The sequence below is a fragment of the Rhinoraja longicauda genome, chromosome 3, assembly GCF_053455715.1.
Source record: "Rhinoraja longicauda isolate Sanriku21f chromosome 3, sRhiLon1.1, whole genome shotgun sequence".
NCBI classification, from domain to species: Eukaryota; Metazoa; Chordata; class Chondrichthyes; order Rajiformes; family Arhynchobatidae; genus Rhinoraja; species Rhinoraja longicauda.
The window spans coordinates 90,526,859-90,546,305 of record NC_135955.1 but is presented as its reverse complement, the minus strand read 5'-3'; the positions used below and the strand labels follow the sequence as shown (position 1 = coordinate 90,546,305).

The window sequence follows — 19,447 nt, the reverse complement described above, 5'->3', positions numbered from 1 at the left end:
ACAAAACAACAGGTCTTTCAGCGGGCACCGAATGACAATTTAAATGGAGGGCAGAGAAGATTGGAATTTTCATGAAAAGATTAAAACAAACAAAAAAATTTATAGGAAAAGCTCCATATTAAATTAATAAAAGTTGTCATAAGAAAGATACATGATTTACCTTTGAATAGTGAAAGACCTGGATAGAATGAATATGCAGCAGATATTTCCATTTGTGGGAGAGTCCAGGACCAGAGGGCATAGCTTCAGAATAAAAGGACGTACCTTTAGAAAGATGACGAGAAGGAATTTCTTATATCAGAGGCTGGTGAATCTGTGGAATTCATTACCACAGAATGTTGTGGAGAACACGCCAATAGATATTTTCAAGAGATTGACAGATTCTTGATTAGTAAGGGTGTCAGGGATAATGGGGAGAAGGCAGGAGATTGGAGTTGAGAGGGAAAGGTAGATCAGCCATGAAATGAATGGCGGAATAGACTTGATGGGCCGAATGGCCTAATTCTGCTCCTCGACCCTGTGAACTTCCAATGTAAAGCAAAAGTCAAAAGAACTCGGACTCTTTAGAAAGATTTATTTTACACAATTTGACAAAGGCAATCATAAAAAATGTTGTCAAGCACAATTTCACTAGTTTGGTTGTAAAAGGAATAGCTATAAATAGCTAACACTAATGGGACAGAGCAATTTACGTACAAAAGGCACAAATATCAGTGTGAACTGACAGAATACATACATAAATCAATTGCTATAGCCAAATCATTACTTTGTTACCACACTACAGGTAGTATGCATTAGCTTCAAATATACTTTTGGCCATTAAGGCAGTAGTGCATATTTATTATCTTGTAATGTATAAATCATATAATATTTTATCTTTTTACATTGAATATTTTAAATGGAATGTTTTCATAACTGAAATTGTACATTGAATTTAAAGCCAACTATTTAAATAAATGATTAAATTTAATTATTCTTCAACTAAATAAGCAACATGGAACCATTTCTGTTCGGAGTTTTGATCAATTCCCCAGAACAGAGATTTTGGTCACGTTATTCTATCCTTTTTCATTTCAAGATTTAACAAAATTATAGTCATTCTAGGAAAGCAAATCAATTGAAAATCATGAATTAAGGATTACGGTGATTGCAGTTTTAAAACTTCCATTTCCAGTTTTTCCTCAATCTCACCAATTTATTACGCTACCTCTGCACAGCATGTGACAAACTTATCACTGTCAAATTAGAAGACAAGCATTAAAAGGTTACAACATTTGATCCCTCTTGTTACTGGAAAGATAATTCACAACATGGACACGTGTACTAAATGGGAGCATCAAGTAAACCATACTCACTTTTGAAAGTCAAGGAATTTGAACTGTGAAGCATACACGGTCAAATACTATGCTGGAATGGGTTTTATCAGATACCAAGTGTACAAGGCAGTGTCTTAACCAGTTCGATTAATAATTAGTTGTATTGCATTGCTTTCTTCCTATGTAAGCATCATACTTCAGTATCAACACGCACCTGAGTTATTGTACCAGATAGTTTTTCCAGAAGCTCGATTTTTCCTCAATGAGGTTTTGCATTTTATTTTAAAATATGAGATAGACCTGGTTAAATGTTACTCATACTGATCTTTCAGAATTATGATACAGAACAATATTATTGAAAGGAGATTCCTGCATTGGCAATAAAAAGCAGTGCTTCAATCAGAGCTGTCGAAAATTTGAACATAAAACATTTTCAGTACAGCTTTACATTTTACATCTTATGGAGATTGAGCCTTTGACGACATTTCTTTGAATTTGAGTCAGGAACAAATAAAATCCAGCTTGAACGATTTTTTAACCCTGAACTGCAGTAAACCCCCTGGAAACAACAAGTGGATATTCATCAGAGGTCTGAGGAGGGGGTTCCGACCTGGAACGTCACCTATTTCTTTTCTCCCTTGATGCTGACTGACCTGCTGAGTGTCTCCAGCTTTTTGTGTCTATATATTCATCTGAATTGCCTAGTTATATAGTAGACAGGTTGCAACAAACTTCAACCATAATCTCTAGACACCCCATATGATTTTTTTCTGTAGATTCACTTTAATAATCTCCCCTCCCTTAATTAAGTAACAATTCAAATGACAAAAGTTAGCCCTTAACACCAAATTAGCTTTGAAAATGCAAATTTGTTGTGTATTTTAAAGAAAATACATGACCATACTGTTTAAATTCCTGACTTTGCACAAAACATCAGAGTTTTAATAATAGAACGGGTTACTGTTGTTTCTTTATTTTCGCTGTAGTAAGTGAAAATCAGCAAAGGCCACTGGCACTTTAACTGCCAGTGGCTCTGTAATCAAAGTAGCACAGTGCTCAAGAATTTGGGAAAAGGGTGCAATGACTAAGGAATATAAAAACAGATTCTCCAAAAGAACATGAACATTGCACTTCATTGCCAGTGCAATTTTCCAGCTAAAAGTATTTCAAACCAGGGTTACTTTATTAATTATCTTCTTAAAAATCCATTTAAGCACAGTGGCAAATGAATCATAGTAACTCAACAGCAAGTGGTCCAAACACAGGCCTTTTGTCTTACATTTTTCTGTATCATCTTTGTAAAATTATAAATCCAGATTGAGAACTCCTGAACATACCAAGAGTGCACAAACTACTTTTGGCAGAGAGTACAACAGATGGTAGAAAACAGTGGTATGTGTTTCTTAAAAACAGTTGATATCATAAATACCTTTGTGACTCTGACGTTGAGTGCAAGGACAATACTTTATTTTTAACTATGATACGATTGAGATTTGAGTACAGACTGTCAGGGTGGATGGTTTATTTCCCGTAGAATTTCTTATTCAGCAGGAAAACCAGCAGGTTTACGTTGACTTTAGCCTTGTCAAACATCTTCATGACTGCCACGCCTTCGTACTGCAACTCCAGCAGGTCCTGAGGAAATGATTTAAAAATTTTTTAATGAGCCAACGTGTTTGAACAGAGTCAATGTTGCAGACGTAATGGGCTGCAATGTACCAACCACTTTCTGGCAGGTCAGGAGGGAACCACGGGAAAGTTGTAAGGCATAATGATCCTCCTGGCCTGTGTACGGCAACCCAGAAGCCGAGAAGGCACCGAGGGAGGGGGGGGGGGGGGGGGGCAAGGGACGCAGACAGTGCAACACATCTCTTGCTCTGTCCTGATTCACTGTCGAGTCTGGACGCATCGATAACCTTGGTGTCTGGACCTCAGCTTTCTAAACATTAGTGTCAGGGAGTCATACGGCACGGAAACAGGCCCTTAAGCCCAACGCCCATGCTGGCAAATGTGGCCCGTTTGCACTAGACCCACCTGCCCGTGTTTGGCCCATACCCCTCTAAACCTTTCCTATTCATCTACCTGTCCAAATGCCGTTTAAATGTTGTTGTAGTATTTGCGTCCACTACCTCCTCCGGCAGCTCAGTCCACATACCCACCACCCTCTGCACTCTTTCAGCTTAACGACATCTTTCCTATAACAGGGTTACCAAACCTGAACACAATACTCCAACTGTGGCCTCATCAATGCCTTGTACAGCTGTAGCATAACATTCCAACCTTTACACTCAGAACCCCTGTAGGAAGGAACTGAAGATGCTGGTTTAAACCAAAGGTAGACACAAAAAGCTGGAGTAACTCAGTGGGACAGGCAGCATCTCTGTAGAGAAGGAATGGGTGACGTTTCGGGTCGAGACCCTTCTTCAGACTGGTTAGGGATAAGGAAAACGAGGGACATGGACGATGATGAGGAGAGATAAGGAACAATGAATGAAAGACATGCAAAAAAAGTAACGATGATAAAGGAAACGGGCCATTGTTAGTCGTTTGTTGAGTGAAAACGAGAAGCTGGTGCGACTTGGGTGGGGGAGGGATCAGGGCCGTCTTAACGCATGGGCCTGATGGGCACTTGCCCGGGGCCCCACGAGCATAGGGGCCCCATGCTGATCTGTGTATGTTAAGTGACTTGCAATAAATAAATACTACTTTAAAAATGTAGGTTCAATAAGTGTTTTTTTCGCAACATTTTCGGTCACTAAGTGCTTGTCACAGCGATCTGTAAGTGCTTTTCGCAACAATGTAGCACCATAAGTCCATCGCTAAGTGCTTTTCGGTAAGTGCTTTTCGCCGGCACGACAGGGGGGGACGACTGGTAGGGAAAGGGGGGTGGGGGAGAGTAACGGTAGGGGCCCCAGTACACTGCTTTGCCCATAATACTGTAAAACCGGGAGAGAGAAAGAAAGAGAGAGAGAGAGAGAAAGAGAGAAAGAGTGAAAGAGAGAAAGAGTGAAAGAGAGAAAGAGAGAAAGAGAGAGAGAGAGAAAGAGAGAGAGAGAGAAAGAGAGAGAGAAAGAGAAAGAGAAAGAGAGAGAGAGAGAGAGAGAGAGAGAGAGAGAGAGAGAGAGAGAGAGAGAGAGAGAGAGAGAGAGAGAGAGAGAGAGAGAGAGAGAGAGAGAGAGAGAGAGAGAGAGAGAGAGAGAGAGAGAGAGAGAGAGAGAGAGAGAGAGAGGGAGGGAGGGAGGGAGGGAGGGAGGGAGGGAGGGAGGGAGGGGAGGGAGGGAGGGAGGGAGGGAGAGAGGGAGAGAGGGAGAGAGGGAGAGAGGGAGAGAGGGAGAGAGGGAGAGAGGGAGAGAGGGAATGCCAAGGTTACTTGAAGTGAGAGAAATCAATATTCATACCCCTGGGTTGGAAGCTGCCCAAGCGAAATATGAGATGCTGTCCCTGCAATTTGCATTTAGCTTCACCCTGACAATGGAGGAGACCGAGGACAGAAAGGTCTGTGTGGGAATGGGAAGGAGAATTAGTGTTTAGCGACTGGTAGATCAGGTAGGTTCAGACGGACTGAGCGAAGGTGTTCAGCGAAACGATCGCCCAGTCTGCGTTTGGTCTCGCCGATGCATAAGAAAGACTCTTATACAAGGGTCTTGTATAGGCCGTCGGGGTGGTCGACTGGGAGATTTTAAGTTCCTTTTGCCCAAGGTCTAATCAGTGCCCGTACTACCTTGTCAAGGGCAATAGAGCAGTGAAGCAGTAATGATTTATTGCAGCCCCAACTGACTGAGCCCCCAGTGACTGAGATCAAGATGATTTCCCCAGTGTCATCTATCCCAATCCGTCACTGGGAATTATATTGGCAGGCAAGGCGGATAGAACTGTGAACAGCTATAATTCGTACTATGTATTACTAATATCCTGTTACAACCACAGGATTATTCAGTCACAATTTTATGGTAATATAAGTGAAACACTTGCAAAAAATCTTTTACGGGAAAGATTTCAGCCTAAGATAAATGAGGACTTGGAATTATCTGATGGACAGAAATAAAACATTTCATACTTTGAATGGAAGAAATACTCACATTGATTAGCCAGTTTAGATCAAGTAACAAGTTAAACGAAAAAGACAGTCCATGTCCACTAATCAAAATTCCAACAAGTGGCGCAGCGGTAGAGTTGCTGCCTTACAGCCCAGTGACCCGGGTTCAATCCCGACTACGGGTGCCGTCTGTACAGAGTTTGTACGTTCTCCCTGTGACCACATAGGTTTTCTCCGTGATCTTCGGTTTCCTCCCACACTACAATTAGTCTCTGAACTACACTAAACGAAACAAAAATTTTAGAAATGCCACATGCGATGAGGCAATGGCCCAAAGTGGATTCGAGGTCTGAGCCAGTAACTTTGTGATGACCTTCCTGAAACTAAACCCATCCAAGTGCAATCTTGATCAAATCAAAACAATCTCAAAACTTCCAGGCGTTAAATTTAAGGCATGAATAATAAGTCCATTTGAATCGTGATGAATGTATTTTGTACCTGAAAATGAAGTCGCACTTTTTCCACTTCCATTCCCATGAACTTGGCCTTGACTTCAAAATCGCCAACTTCCTCGCTTGGCGTGATGTCAAAGTGGACATTCTTGAGCCTAGACAAAGAAATAAACCCATTGGCTGACAGGAACAGTTCAAAACAAAGTGACTGTGCTATTTTAAATGCCAATCAAAATTAGAGATTAGTAAATATTTCAAAATAAAAATGGTTTCAGTGAAAATTGGGCAGACCTTAAATGACTAACAGGGACTCAGCTAGAGTATACTCTCAGGGTTAGAATAATGCGTTCTCAGGTGATACAAAGGTCCAGGGGATAAACACGAGAGCAGTGAATGGGAAATGGCCAAATAGGCTTGACACAGGTTTAGGTTTATTATTATATTATTGTTACATGTAGCGTGGTTAAGTGCAAAGCTTTGTTTGTTCCCCATCCAATCAGATCAGATTATACTATACATAAATCAAATCCAGTCAAACTCAAGTACAAGGGAGAGAGCAAAGGGGAAGATGCAGAGTGAGGTGTACGGTTCTCAACATTGTCGTGCAGCAGTTCCATAGACAATGTCTAATCTCTGCAATTGGTTTAGTTTAGTTTAGAGATACAATACACAATAGGTGCAGGAGTAGGCCATTCGGCCCTTCGAGCCAGCACCGCCATTCAATGTGATCATGGCTGATCATCCACAATCAGTAGCCCGTTCCCGCCCTCTCCCCATACCCCCTGACTCCGCTATCATTAAGAGCTCTATCTAACTCTCCCTTGAAAGCATCCAGAGAATTGGCCTCCACTGCCTTCTGAGGCAGAGAATTCCACAGATTTACAGCGCAGAAACAGGCCCTTCGGGCCACCACGTCCGCACCAACCAGCCGTCCCCGCACAGCAACACTATCCTACACACACGAGGGACAATTTACACTTATATCAATCCAATTTACCCACAAACCCGTACGCCTTTGGAGCATGGGAGGAAACCGAAGACCTTGGAGTAAACCAATGCGGCCACGGGGAGAAGGTACAAACTCCGTACAGACAGCACCCGTGGTCGGGATCGAACCCGGGTCTCCGGTGCTTCAAGCGCTGCAAGGCAGCAACTCTACCGCTACGCTACCATGCCACCCCACTAAACTAAACTAATTGGATAGAGGAGAATCGGACTGTGCCCCAGCTTATGGAAGGACTGTTGAGAAGCCTTTTCCCCCGAGGCACTGAACAGTTAACGGAGATATAAGAAGAGTTTGAAGATGTGTCCCGACCTGAAACATTGCAAAACCATGTTAGTCAGAGATGCCGCCTGACCCGCTGAGTCACTCCGGCACTTTTGTGTTCCAATAGCTATTTGACCAAGTAAATAAGTACAAATTGTTCCTTCTAACCAAAGATAATAGAGGAGCAAGATGGACCACTCTGTCGAAATCGCCTATACTGAAGTGTAGTACGCAAAGGAGCGTAAAGTCCGCCATTTTAGTATGCAAAACCCGCCGTTCGCTATGCCTCTCGCAGTGTAATCAGTGTTTTGGGGGAACAGTATGTGGGATGATACCATAAAAATGCAGAACATATCTCATCTGTCAATTCGCAGATTTTTGTTATCTTTCTTTTTAAATGTTTCTGCAAGTTTCTGCCTACTAAAATGGCGCCGTGACATACTACGATTTTTAGGGTCGAGTGGTCTATCTTGCTCTGCTCTATTATCTTTGCTTCTAACGGGCAGATCAATTACCAGGACTCAGATTCAAGCTAATTGATGGTGGGGTCAGAAAGAAGTTTTGTTCCTCAATACTTATGATTTGGCATAGAAAGGGACAGATCGGCTCTTTTTTGCACTTAGAACCTTCTGATGGCGCTGATAAATTCCAAAGCAATTTATTGTGGACTTCAACATCTAACATTTTGAATTAAACCCTTATAATTGTACCTCTTCCTTTTAGTTTCCCAAAAGTGAAGTCACGACTGAAGCAGAACTAAAGCCCTTTACTTAAAATGCTTTAAAGTAATAACTGGAGTACATTTATCGTGAGCAGATATAAAATCCAGTTTGGAAAAGCATAGTTTTCCCTGAGTATTGCTACAAAAGAATGCTTATATGTTAAATACAGCACTCAGTTTTAGAGCCCAGAATAATATGACCTCTGACTCAAACAAGCTGCAGCAACTATGTTTTCAAATACTCAGGATGTGATGTTAAAATCCAAAGTGCCACCTCTTAACTTGCTCCCGGTGGTGATGGAGGGCATAAGCACTCACCTACACTCCTCCAATGTTGCGAAAGGCTGGGCAGACACGTCATCGGGGTTATCAAGTGGGCTCCTACTTTCATCAATGTTTCGCTGACTGGGCCCACGACATCTCCAGTAGGCCCATTCCGGCATCCCAGAACCACCCCCCTCTGCATCAGCCTAGCCGGCTTATTTGGGAGACCGGATGGGGTCTTTCCTCATCAGCCAGAGCCACTGGCTACTCCGCTCTCCCAACCCTGATGTTTCCTTGATGGCATGGCTTAGGCCATCAATAAGATTCACTCAATAAGACAACTTCTTGGATATAAACACACACTTACAAGATCACTGTTGTCCAGATGGTTACATTAGTCATCAGCTGTAGCTGATGAAACAACCATGAACACAACAGAGATATGGAGATATACCTCTCTAAATACTTTTGCAATCAAGGATGGAGTCAGAAAATTAAGAATTGAAGTCAACATAGCAGCACATTGTGCAATCTAGATAATATCTACTCTGTTAGTTTAGTTTAGTTAAATAGTTGCTTATGCCACATGTACAGATATAAAGATTGATAAAAATTTTAATTTCCTAAATAGATATTCTGAAGTTATTCTTTTGAAGTTCAGTTTTATAGTTTAGAGATGCATCGCCGAAACAGGCCCTTCGGCCCTCCGAGTCCACGCCGACCAGCGATCCCCGCACTCTAACGCTATCCTACACACACTCGGGACAGTTTACAGTTATACCAAGCCAATTTACCTCCAAACCAGCACGTCTTTGGAGTGTGGGAGAAAGCCGGAGATCCCGGAAATAACGCACGCGGTCGCAGGGAGAACGTACAAACTCCGTGCAGACAGCACCCGTAGTCAGGATCGAACCTGGGTCTCTGGCATTGTGAGTCAGCAACTCTTCCACTGTGCCACCTTTATGCAATTTCTTGATGCAATTATGTAGTTAAGTGAATGGATGGGGTGCAGCTTGGGGCAGCTGCACGGGTGGCAGAAGGTGCCAACAGCAATGCACGAGACCAGGTCGCTCCCTACTCCATCGATCCAGTGCCGCCAGGACACCGGGGCTTAAAGCGAGGACACAATACATTGTACTGTACTCGTGTTGGTTTGGTTTGACTGTATATGAAAGAACACCACAGGAGATGCTTCTTCCCTGTGGCTATCAAACTGTACCACTCCTCCCCCTTCTGTCGTGGGGTAGACTGACCCCCTCCTCCCCACCCCACCCCAAATCTTTGCACATCTCCAATCCTTTCCACTCATCACTTTAATGTCATGTTTCATGTATCTTGTGTTTCTATGACTGTTGGCAAATCAATTTCCCTCCTGGGATAAATAAAGTTCAATCGTGTCGTATAACGTAGAACAAGCATATTGCCCTATTTCTGTATCACGTGGCAATAGACTAAAATAAACTAGTTCTATTGGAATCTTTTACACACATGTATTTCCAGACAGAATGGAAACAAGTGTTCATCTTTAAACAAGTGAGCGCTGTACTGATGTGATACAGAATGCCCTCAATCTATATATTTGGTTATAAAGTATTTTAAGAACAATTTTAAATACAATGCTCACATATTATTTCAGTTGGGCTACTATAAAATAAACAGACGTCAAAAATACTAAGATTAGACGGTTTTCTAGCATTTTGCTGCTGATTAGGATTTAATTATTTTCAGTAACAGACAATTACTATTCACAAGGGACATGGATCTGCAGACGTTGCTTTACAAAAAAAAGACACAACGTTCTGGAGTAGCTCAGTGGGTCAGGCAGCATCTGTGCAACACCACCAGGACAACAGACCTTCATGGTCAGATCAGGTTCCCTGCACTCACTGGGACTTACAAATTTTACCAAACTGGTGACTCTGTCTACAGTCTTAGTGTACTGCTTCTATACACTTGCACTGTATCTGAGATGCTTATCTAAGATAGCATCTGGGCAGTCACGGTGGCGCAGCGGTAGAGTTGCTGCCTTACACCGAATGCAGCGCCGGAGACCCGGGTTCGATCCTGACTACTGGTGCTGTCCGTACGGAGTTTGTACGTTCTCCCCGTGATTTGCGTGGGTTTTCTCCGAGACCATCGGCTTCCTCCCACACTCCAAAGACGTACAGGTTTGTAGGTTAATTGGTTTGGTAAATGTAAAAATTGTCCCTAGTGGGTGTAGGAGAGTGTTAACATGCGGGGGTCGCTGGTCGGCGCGGACCTGGTGGGCCGAAGGGCCTGTTTCCGCACTGTATCTCTAAACTCTAAACTAAGATGTATCTAAGTCCTTATGTACAGTGATACTTGCACTGAACTGTATACAAAAATGGATTTCACTGTACCTCGGTACATGTAACAAATCAAGTACCATAAAATCTCAGAGAATATGGATAGGCGATGTCTCATGCCCTTCATCAGACTGATGGCAGTGGGGGGAAGAGGGAAGTGAGAGAGCTGGAAAAGGGGCAGGGCAAAGCCTGGCAAGTGATAGGTGGATACAGGTGAGGGGGATATTTGGTAGCCAAATAGTTGGACATAGGCTGGAGATGAAAAGACAAAAGGTGTGAGATAAGGATGAATTACTCACTGGTTGGATTGCAGCCCATCAATTTCCAGGAGCACACCTTTCTCATGCAAACGAGCGGCCGTGTATCGCAAAGTTGACTGCTTCATTTTCTTGTTGCCCTTTTCTTCCCCTTTGCCATCCAATTTTATTGATCTTCTGACATTCCTGTAATTCATCAAGAATATTCTTCATTAAATGACTACCAGAGAAAGTAACAAAGCATTTAGCCAACAACTTGTAATGAGAATGGCATTATAGTTCACCGAACTTCCTAAATACAAAGCAATTTGCTGAACTGACCAGAAGACATAAGAGCAGAATTAGAGCTTTCAGCCCATCGAGTCTGCTCCACCGTTCAATCAGGGCTAATCTTATAGTATTTCCCTCTTAATCCCATTCTTATGCCTTCTCTCCATAACCTTTGTCATCCTTGCCAATCAGGAACCTATCAATCTCCACTTCAAAAATACCCAAAGAATTAGCTTCCACAGATGTCTGTGGCAATGAATTCCACGGATTCGCCATCCTCTTTTTAGTTTAGTTTAGAGATACAGCGCGGAAACAGGCCCTTCGACCCACCGAGTCGGCACTGGCCAGCGATCCCCGCGCACTAACACTATCCTACACACACTAGGGACAATTTACACACACACCAAGCCAATTAACCTACAAACCTGTGCGTCTTTGGAATGTGGGAGGAAACCGAAGATCTCGGAGAAAACCCACGCAGTCATGGGGAGAACGTACAAACTCCGTACAGACAGCACCCGTGGTCGCGATCGAACCCGGGTCTCTGGCGCTGCAAGCGCTGTAAGGCAGAAACTCTACCCCTGCGCCACCGTGCTGCCCCTTGGCACCGTGCCATCCTCTGGCTAAAGAAATTCCACCCCAACACCGTTCCAAATTTTGGAATCAAAACTAATGCCTATTGACTTAAAACATTGTGAATCAAAACTTATGCGTACTTTCTTGTTAAGTTGTCCAGGCATGTTTTGATATAGGTATTATAATAATTATTCTGTTCTTCATAAAACTTGGATTTTGAATTAAGTGCGCTCAAAGTCTGCTGTATTTTCACAAGTTCTGCCTTGCGATGCTGCCGATATCTTCTCTGATTTCGAATATCCTGAAACACAAAATCGGTACAAAATCATGACTGGAATAGATTGGGTAGACGCATGGCGTCTCTTGCTCAGAGTCTCTTGCCCAGAGTAGGGGAATTGAGAACCAGAGGACATAGGTTTAAGATGAGGAGGGGTGGCAAGATTTAATAGGAACCTGAGGGGTAACATTTCCCACACAAAGGGTGGCGGGTGTATGCAACGACCTGCCAGAGGTGGTTGAGGCAGGTACATACATAATTTGTGTATAAATTATGATGATACATGTATAATTTATGTTGTGTGTTTCGTGAGTCTAAGCATCTGTGATGCTGCTGCGGGCAAGACTTGAATTGTATCTGTACCTCACTGTGTTATGTCAGAAGGAACTGCAAATGCTGGTTTACACCGAAGATAGACACAAAATGCTGGAGTAACTCAGCGGGACAGGCAGCATCTCTGGAGAGAAGGTGGGGGTGATGTTTTGGGTCGAGATCCTTTTTCAGTCTACACTGTGTTCATACATATGGTGTTCAACCTGACTTGGCTTATCTTTTGCCCAACACTTTGAATCTGATCTCTTTGTGACGTCTGAAAATTTGCTTTGAAGAAGCTGATTATGGGTGAGGGAACATCTTCGGGGAAAAAGAAAAAACCCAATTAATAAGCCTCAATCAAATAAAATTTGACACCGAGCTACACAAGGAGAAGTTAGGGCAGATGACAAAGAACTTGGACAAAGTGACTGGTTTTAAGGAGCAACATAGAGAGGCAATGGGACGCTGAGTCTCATTTGCTCCAGAGGTCAGAAGCACCAACACATTGGGAATCCTGTGGATGATATAAATAGTGTTGGGCAGGGCAGGGCAGGGTAAATCAAACATCAATCTTCGTTTCTGTATACCTTTGCAATGTCATTGATCAGCTCTTGGCATTTATTGGTCATTGAGGTCAGCCCAGCTTGTTCCAATGTCCGGAGATTCCTCTGGATCTTCCTTTTTTTCTGCTCGAGGGGGAGCTGTCCATCCTCGATGTCCAACTGATTGTGTTTCATTTTATCCGGAACTTTGGCGTCCTGCAGGGCACGCTTTTCCACCACTTTCAAGTAGTTGGCTTCCTGACAAGGTGTAAATGAATGACAGCAAATTAATTGACTTGCAAGCAGAATAACAAATCAACAAATTAAAATTCATTCACTTCCACGACTATCAGCTGAAATCTCCACTTCAGCCAACGTGAGCAATGAACTGTAAATCATCCTGATAATGTGGATGTTCATGTTAAAGTGTATTTTGCGTGTCCTGTTGCTTTTTATTGTTATGACTGTATGGAAAATGAAGTTCCTTGTATGTTGCAAAACATACTTGGCTAATAAAGTATTATTGTGATTGTGATTGTGATGATAGTCCTCTGCCTTCCCTTGTTACAATAAAGTGGCACAGCTAGTAGAGCAGCTGCCTCACAGCATCAGAAATCTGAGTTCGATCCTGACCTCGGGTGCTGTCTGTGTGGAGTTTGCATGTTCTTTTCCGGTTTCTTCCCACATTGTAAAACATGTGGGTTTGTAGGTTAATTGGCCATTATAAATTGCTTCTAGTGTGTGAAGAGGGGATGAGAGAGTGCGATAACATAGAACTAGTGTGAATGGGTGATTGATGGCCAGAGTGGACTCAATGTGTCGAAGGTTCTCTTTCCGTGCTGTATCTTTCATTCAATTGATATCAGACTTGCTGTAATTAAATAAAATTCTTAACTGTTTCATCATCTAGTTCAGTTTGGTTTATTGTAACGTGCACCGAGTACAGTGAAAAGCTTTTGTTGCGTGCTAACCCGTCAGTAGAAAGACTATCAAACTATCATCTATTATAGAAACATAGAAACATAGAAAATAGGTGCAGTATGCCATTCGGCCCTTCGAGCCTGCACCGCCATTCAATATGATCATGGCTGATCATCCAGCTCAGTAACCTGTACCTGCCTTCTCTCCATACCCCCTGATCCGTTTAGCCACATCTAACTCCCTCTTAAATATAGCCAATGAACTGGCCTCAACTACCTTCTGTGGCAGAGAATTCCACAGACTCACCACTCTCTGTGTGAAGAAATGTTTTCTCATCTCGGTCCTAAAAGACTTCCCCCTTATCCTTAAGCTGTGACCCCTAGTTCTGGACTTCCCCAATATCGGGAACAATCTTCCCGCATCTAGCCTATCCAACCCCTTAAGAATTTTATATGTTTCTATAAGATCCCTCCTTATTCTTCTAAATTCCAGCGAATATAAGCCTAGTCTATCCAGTCTTTCTTCATATGAAAGTTCTGCCATCCCAGGGATCAATCTGTATTTATAATACTGCAAAGTTCCTTCCTCTCTCTACATCCCATTCACTCAGCAGAGAAAGATCCTCATTTTTCCATACATAATCCCATCGGAGCTTGTTAACATTTAGCTTACTCATCTGCTCTGACTTTTCCACGGGGGCGTACTGAAAAAGTTGAGGCAGGGTCGACAATCCCAGACAAGAAGGCAAGGCACAACAGCAGATGGCCTTTAGCTCCACACATCTGCTCTACCATGAAAGAAGATGATGGCTGCTCTTATATCTCACTCCCATTCCTCTGCATAAATCCCAGATCACTAGATTGCTAACATACCATCTCCGAATATAGGCAATGACTTCCGTTCGAGCCAAGTGGAAGATGGTTTCAAAAAAATCTCCTCCTCTGGCTGAAGAGGTCCTTCTGCAGTTGTACAGGGCCCTAGTGAGACCGCACCTGGAGTACTGTGTGCAGTTTTGGTCTCCAAATTTGAGGAAGGATATTCTTGCTATTGAGTAGGTTTACTAGGTTAATTCCCGGAAGGGCGGGACTGTCATATGTTGAAAGACTGGAGCGACTATACACTTGCATACACTTGAATTTAGAAGGATGAGAGGGGATCTTATCGAAACATATAAGATTATTAAGGGGTTGGACACGTTAGAGGCAGGAAACATGTTCCCAATGTTGGGGGAGTCCAGAACCAGGGGCCACATTTTAAGAATAAGGGGTAGGCCATTTAGAACGGAGATGAGGAAAAACTTTTTCAGTCAGAGAGTTGCAAATCTGTGGAATTCTCTGCCTCAGAGGCCAATTCTCTGAATGCATTCAAAAGAGAGCTAGATAGAGCTCTTAAGGGTTGCAGAGTCAGGGGGTATGGGGAGAAGGCAGGAACGGGGTACTGATTGAGAATGATCGGCCATGATCACATTGAATGGTGGTGCTGGCTCGAAGGGCCGAATGGCCTACTCCTGCACCTATTGTCTATTGTCTATTTCCTCTCATCTCAACCCTGAGTGAGTCACCCTTTACTTTGACACCGTAAACCATGATTTGGGATACCCCAACAGGAGTAAAGGAAATCACACCAGCATTGGCCCGGACAAGCCCCATAATAATTTTGCAGCTTTCACCTTAAAAGTTTCTGCCCACCGTGTTAATATCCCCCCGACCCGAAAACCTCCTTTTCCCTCCACAGATGCTGTCTGACCCACTGCATTTCTCCAGCTACACTCCTTTCCTTTGCTCCACCTTACTCCCATATTTATAGATTTCCAATATTATTTCCTGTTATTTTCAACTTCCATAGAAGTATGCGTCAAGTATGAAATAAGTGCAAATGAAAAGAAGCCAGAATAAGAAAAACACATGGCTAGTGGAGTTAAAATAAATCTAGTGATGACTATTTCACTATCTTGTTACCTCAGACTGATGTAATGTTAACTGTAATACAAAATAGCTCAATATCACAATGGTGATTATACTATAAAAATAGTTCACACTTGCTTTGGGGAAACCTCAAGATTGTGAAAAGCCATGATAGAATTAGATATTTTATCTGCCACATAATGCACCTACTATAAATCGATTTAAAAAAATGCAACATAGAAAATAGGTGCAGGAGTAGGCCATTCGGCCCTTTGAGCCTGCACCGCCATTCAATATGATCATGGCTGATCATCCAACTCAATATCCCGTACCTGCCTTCTCTCCATACCCCCTGATCCCTTTAGCCACAAGGGCCACATCTAACTCCCTCTTAAATATAGCCAATGAACTGGCCTCAACTACCTTCTGTGGCAGAGAATTCCACAGATTCACCATTCTCTGTGTGAAAAAAAAGTTTCTCATCTCGGTCCTAAAAGACTTCTCCCTTATCCTTAAACTGTGACCCCTTGTTCTGGACTTCCCCAACATCGGGAACAATCTTCCTGCATCTAGCCTGTCCAACCCCTTAAGAATTTTGTAAGTTTCTATAAGATCCCCCCTCAATCTTCTAAATTCCAGCGAGTACAAGCCGAGTCTATCCAATCTTTCTTCATATGAAAGTCTTGCCATCCCAGGAATCAATCTGGTGAACCTTCTCTGTACTCCCTCTAAGGCTAGAATGTCTTTCCTCAGATTAGGAGACCAAAACTGTACGCAATACTCCAGGTGTGGTCTCACCAATGCCCTGTACAACTGCAGCAGAACCTCGCTGCTCCTATACTCAAATCCCCTCGCTATGAATGCCAACATACCATTCGCAAATGCAAACATACCATACCAACATCTAAAGGCGGCACGGTGGCGCAGCGGCAGAGCTGCTGCCTTATAATGCCAGGGATCCCGGTTCAATCCTGACAACAGAATCCTGACTACGGGTGTTGTCTGCACGGAGTTTGTACGTTCTCCCAATGACCTGCGTGGGTTTTCTCCAAGAGTTTCAGTTTCCTCCCACACTCCAAAGACGTACAGGTCTGTAGGTTAATTGGCTTGGTAAATGTAAAAAAAAAGTAAATTGTCCCTAGTGTGTGTGTGATGGTGTTAAAGTGTGGGGATCGCTGGTCGATGCCGACTCAGCGGGCCGAAGGGTCTGTTTCCGTGCTGTATCTCTAAACTAAACTAAAATGCAGAAAATTAACACTTAGGATATGTAATATGGCAGCTTTCAATTACGTTCATAAGTTCTAGGAGCAGAATTAGGCCTTTCGGCCCATCATGTCTACTCCGCCATTCAATCATGGCCGATCTATCTCTCCCTCCTAACCCCCTTCCCCTGCCTTTTCCCCATAACTCCTGACACCCGTACTAATCAAGAATCTGTCAATCTCCGCCTTAAAAATATCCATGTAAATTAATTAAATACTAAATCCGATTAATTAAATCCAAGTATATACTTATGGAAATCAGATTTTTTTCCTGTTACTGGCTTCCTCTCTACTCCTCAATCGAGAAATAAGACTTTATGAGTCTGAACCTGCAACACTTTCTTAGGTCAAAAAGCCCAGCGACTGCTGACCACTATTTGTCTTCAGACAAACTGCCTTTTCAACCTTTCTAAGGTCAACAATCCCACTGCTGACGAGCCCCAGACACACATCAGTCATTTGGCAGTGCAGGAAAAGCCAACAGCTCTTTCCAAATTTAGACGGCAGTGCTATTTTCAAGCTTGCGGGTTAATGTTGACAATAGACAATAGGTGCAGGAGGAGGCCATTCGGCCCTTCGAGCCAGCACCGCCATTCAATGTGATCATGGCTGATCATTCTCAATCTGTACCCCGTTCCTGCCTTCTCCCCATACCCCCTGACTCCATTATCCTTAAGAGCTCTATCTAGCTCTCTCTTGAATGCATTCAGAGAATTGGCCTCCACTGCCTTCTGAGGCAGAGAATTCCACAGATTCACAACACTCTGACTGAAAAAGTTTTTCCTCATCTCCGTTCTAAATGGCCTACCCATTATTCTTAAACTGTGGTCCCTTTAGGATGCGGGATGAATTAGGAGCATCTGGAGCAAACCCATGACATCACAGGAAGCACATGCAAACTCCGCACAGACAGAATCCAAGGTCAGGATCGAACCTGGTTCTCTGGCTCTACCAGCAGGTCTACCAGTGGATTCAGAAAAGATGCAACAGATATGAAAGAAATGTAAGTTTACTTCAAAGTCAGCTTCAAGGCTCGCATTGATAAGGACTCAATGGGCCAAAGATCCTGCTTCCATCGTGGATAACCCCAAGACTATTCTTCAATACTATTATGGTTGCCTTTGTTCAAAAGATACAAGTAAAATTACCTGCTGTGAGGTGGCTGGTGTCTCTAAGATTTCGGTTAAAGTTTCTCCAGGCTGTGCTCTGATCACATCCACAATCAACCACTTGGTCCTTTAGAAACAAATAGAATTATCGCACTGGTTAAAAAAAGATCGGCATTGCAAAATGTTTCGTTCTGATCTTACAGAGGTGTATTAAATCATGAGAAGAATAAATCAGGTAGACGCACAGAGTCTCTTGCTCAGAGTGAGGGAATCGAGAACCAGAGGACATAGTTTTAAGGTGAAGGGAGAAAGATTTAATAGGAATCTGAGGGGTAACTTTTCCGCACAAAGGTGCTGGGTGTAAGGAACGAAGGGCCAGAGGAGGTAGTTGAGGCAGGGACGATCACAATGTTTAAGAAACAATTAAACAGGCACAAGGATAGGGCAGGTTTAGAGGGACATGGGCCAAATCAGCCAGGTGGGACTAGTGTAGATGGGACATGTAGGTCGGTATGGGCAACTTGGGCCAAAGGGACTGTTTCCACACAGTATGACTCTATGACTCTAAATACACTTACTCTAACCTTATCTTCTGTATCCGGTGTTCCAGATGTGGTCACCTGAACATCGGTGAGACCAAACGTAGACTCGGCGACCGTTTCGCCGAACACATGCGCTTGGTCCAAGGCTTACTGGCTCTCCCTGATGCTAACCATTTTTACTTCCCTTCCCATTCCCACGGTGACCTGGGCTTCCACCATTGCCAAAGTGAGGCCACACACAAACTGGAGGAACGGCACCTCATATTTCGTTTAGGTAGCAGTACGAACATTCAATTTTCCAGTTTTGGGTAACTACAAACCATCCCCCTCCAACTTCCCCTCCCCCCCTCACTGTACCCCACCTGGGTTTGCACCTATTTCTCCCCTCCCCCTCCACCCCTATTCCTTCACAACTCTTCAATTATTTTGTCTTCCGCCGTTAGTCTTTTGATCTCTATGCTTTGCCCAACTATCTGCCCGATGAACTTACAGCAGCCAAAAAAGCATAAACTGCTAATCAATAACCCCAGAACATAAATATTAGCTCTATGCATATACTTCATTTAATTGGTATAATCTGTTTTTTTACATTAATAAGTTACAGGAGTTCATCGGTGGCGCAGCGGTAGAGTTGCTGCCTTACGGCGAATGCAGCGCCGGAGACTCAGGTTCGATCTTGACTACGGGCGCCGTCTGTACGGAGTTTGTACGTTCTCCCCGTGACCTGCGTGGGTTTTCTCAGAGATCTTCGGTTTCCTCCCACACTCCAAAGACGTACAGGTATGTAGGTTAATTGGCTGGGCAAATGTAAAAATTGTCCCTCGTGTGTGTAGGATGATGTTAGTGTGCAGGGATCGCTGGGCGGCGCGGACCCGGTGGGCCGAAGGGCCTGTTTCTGCGCTGTATCTCTAAATCTAAAATTCTAAAAGCACGTACAATGATATAAAAAATTCCACAGATACCGAAAAATAAAACAAAATATACTGAGGCTTTCAACCCAGTGAAACCAACCAATCCTTGTTTCCATGATAATTCACTGATTGCACTCCAAACAGAAATAGTTGTGGAAATAATATGGTGACTCAAGGA

The 19,447-nt window shown here is 43.2% G+C and overlaps 1 protein-coding gene across 1 annotated transcript in view; it reads right to left on the bottom strand.

The window, feature by feature from the left end:
• Positions 1-568: 568 nt before the first annotated feature.
• The window catches only part of iqgap2 (IQ motif containing GTPase activating protein 2), a 336,236-nt gene continuing 317,357 nt past the window's right edge, over positions 569-19,447 (bottom strand). The window contains exons 33-38 of the mRNA XM_078396643.1: positions 17,856-17,943; positions 12,666-12,878; positions 11,627-11,787; positions 10,683-10,826; positions 5,851-5,959; positions 569-2,951 (exon numbers count right to left, since the gene is read on the bottom strand). Coding sequence (XP_078252769.1) covers positions 2,838-2,951; positions 5,851-5,959; positions 10,683-10,826; positions 11,627-11,787; positions 12,666-12,878; positions 17,856-17,943 — 829 coding nt within the window. The 3' untranslated portion in view covers positions 569-2,837. The remainder of the gene's footprint in view (positions 2,952-5,850; positions 5,960-10,682; positions 10,827-11,626; positions 11,788-12,665; positions 12,879-17,855; positions 17,944-19,447) is intronic.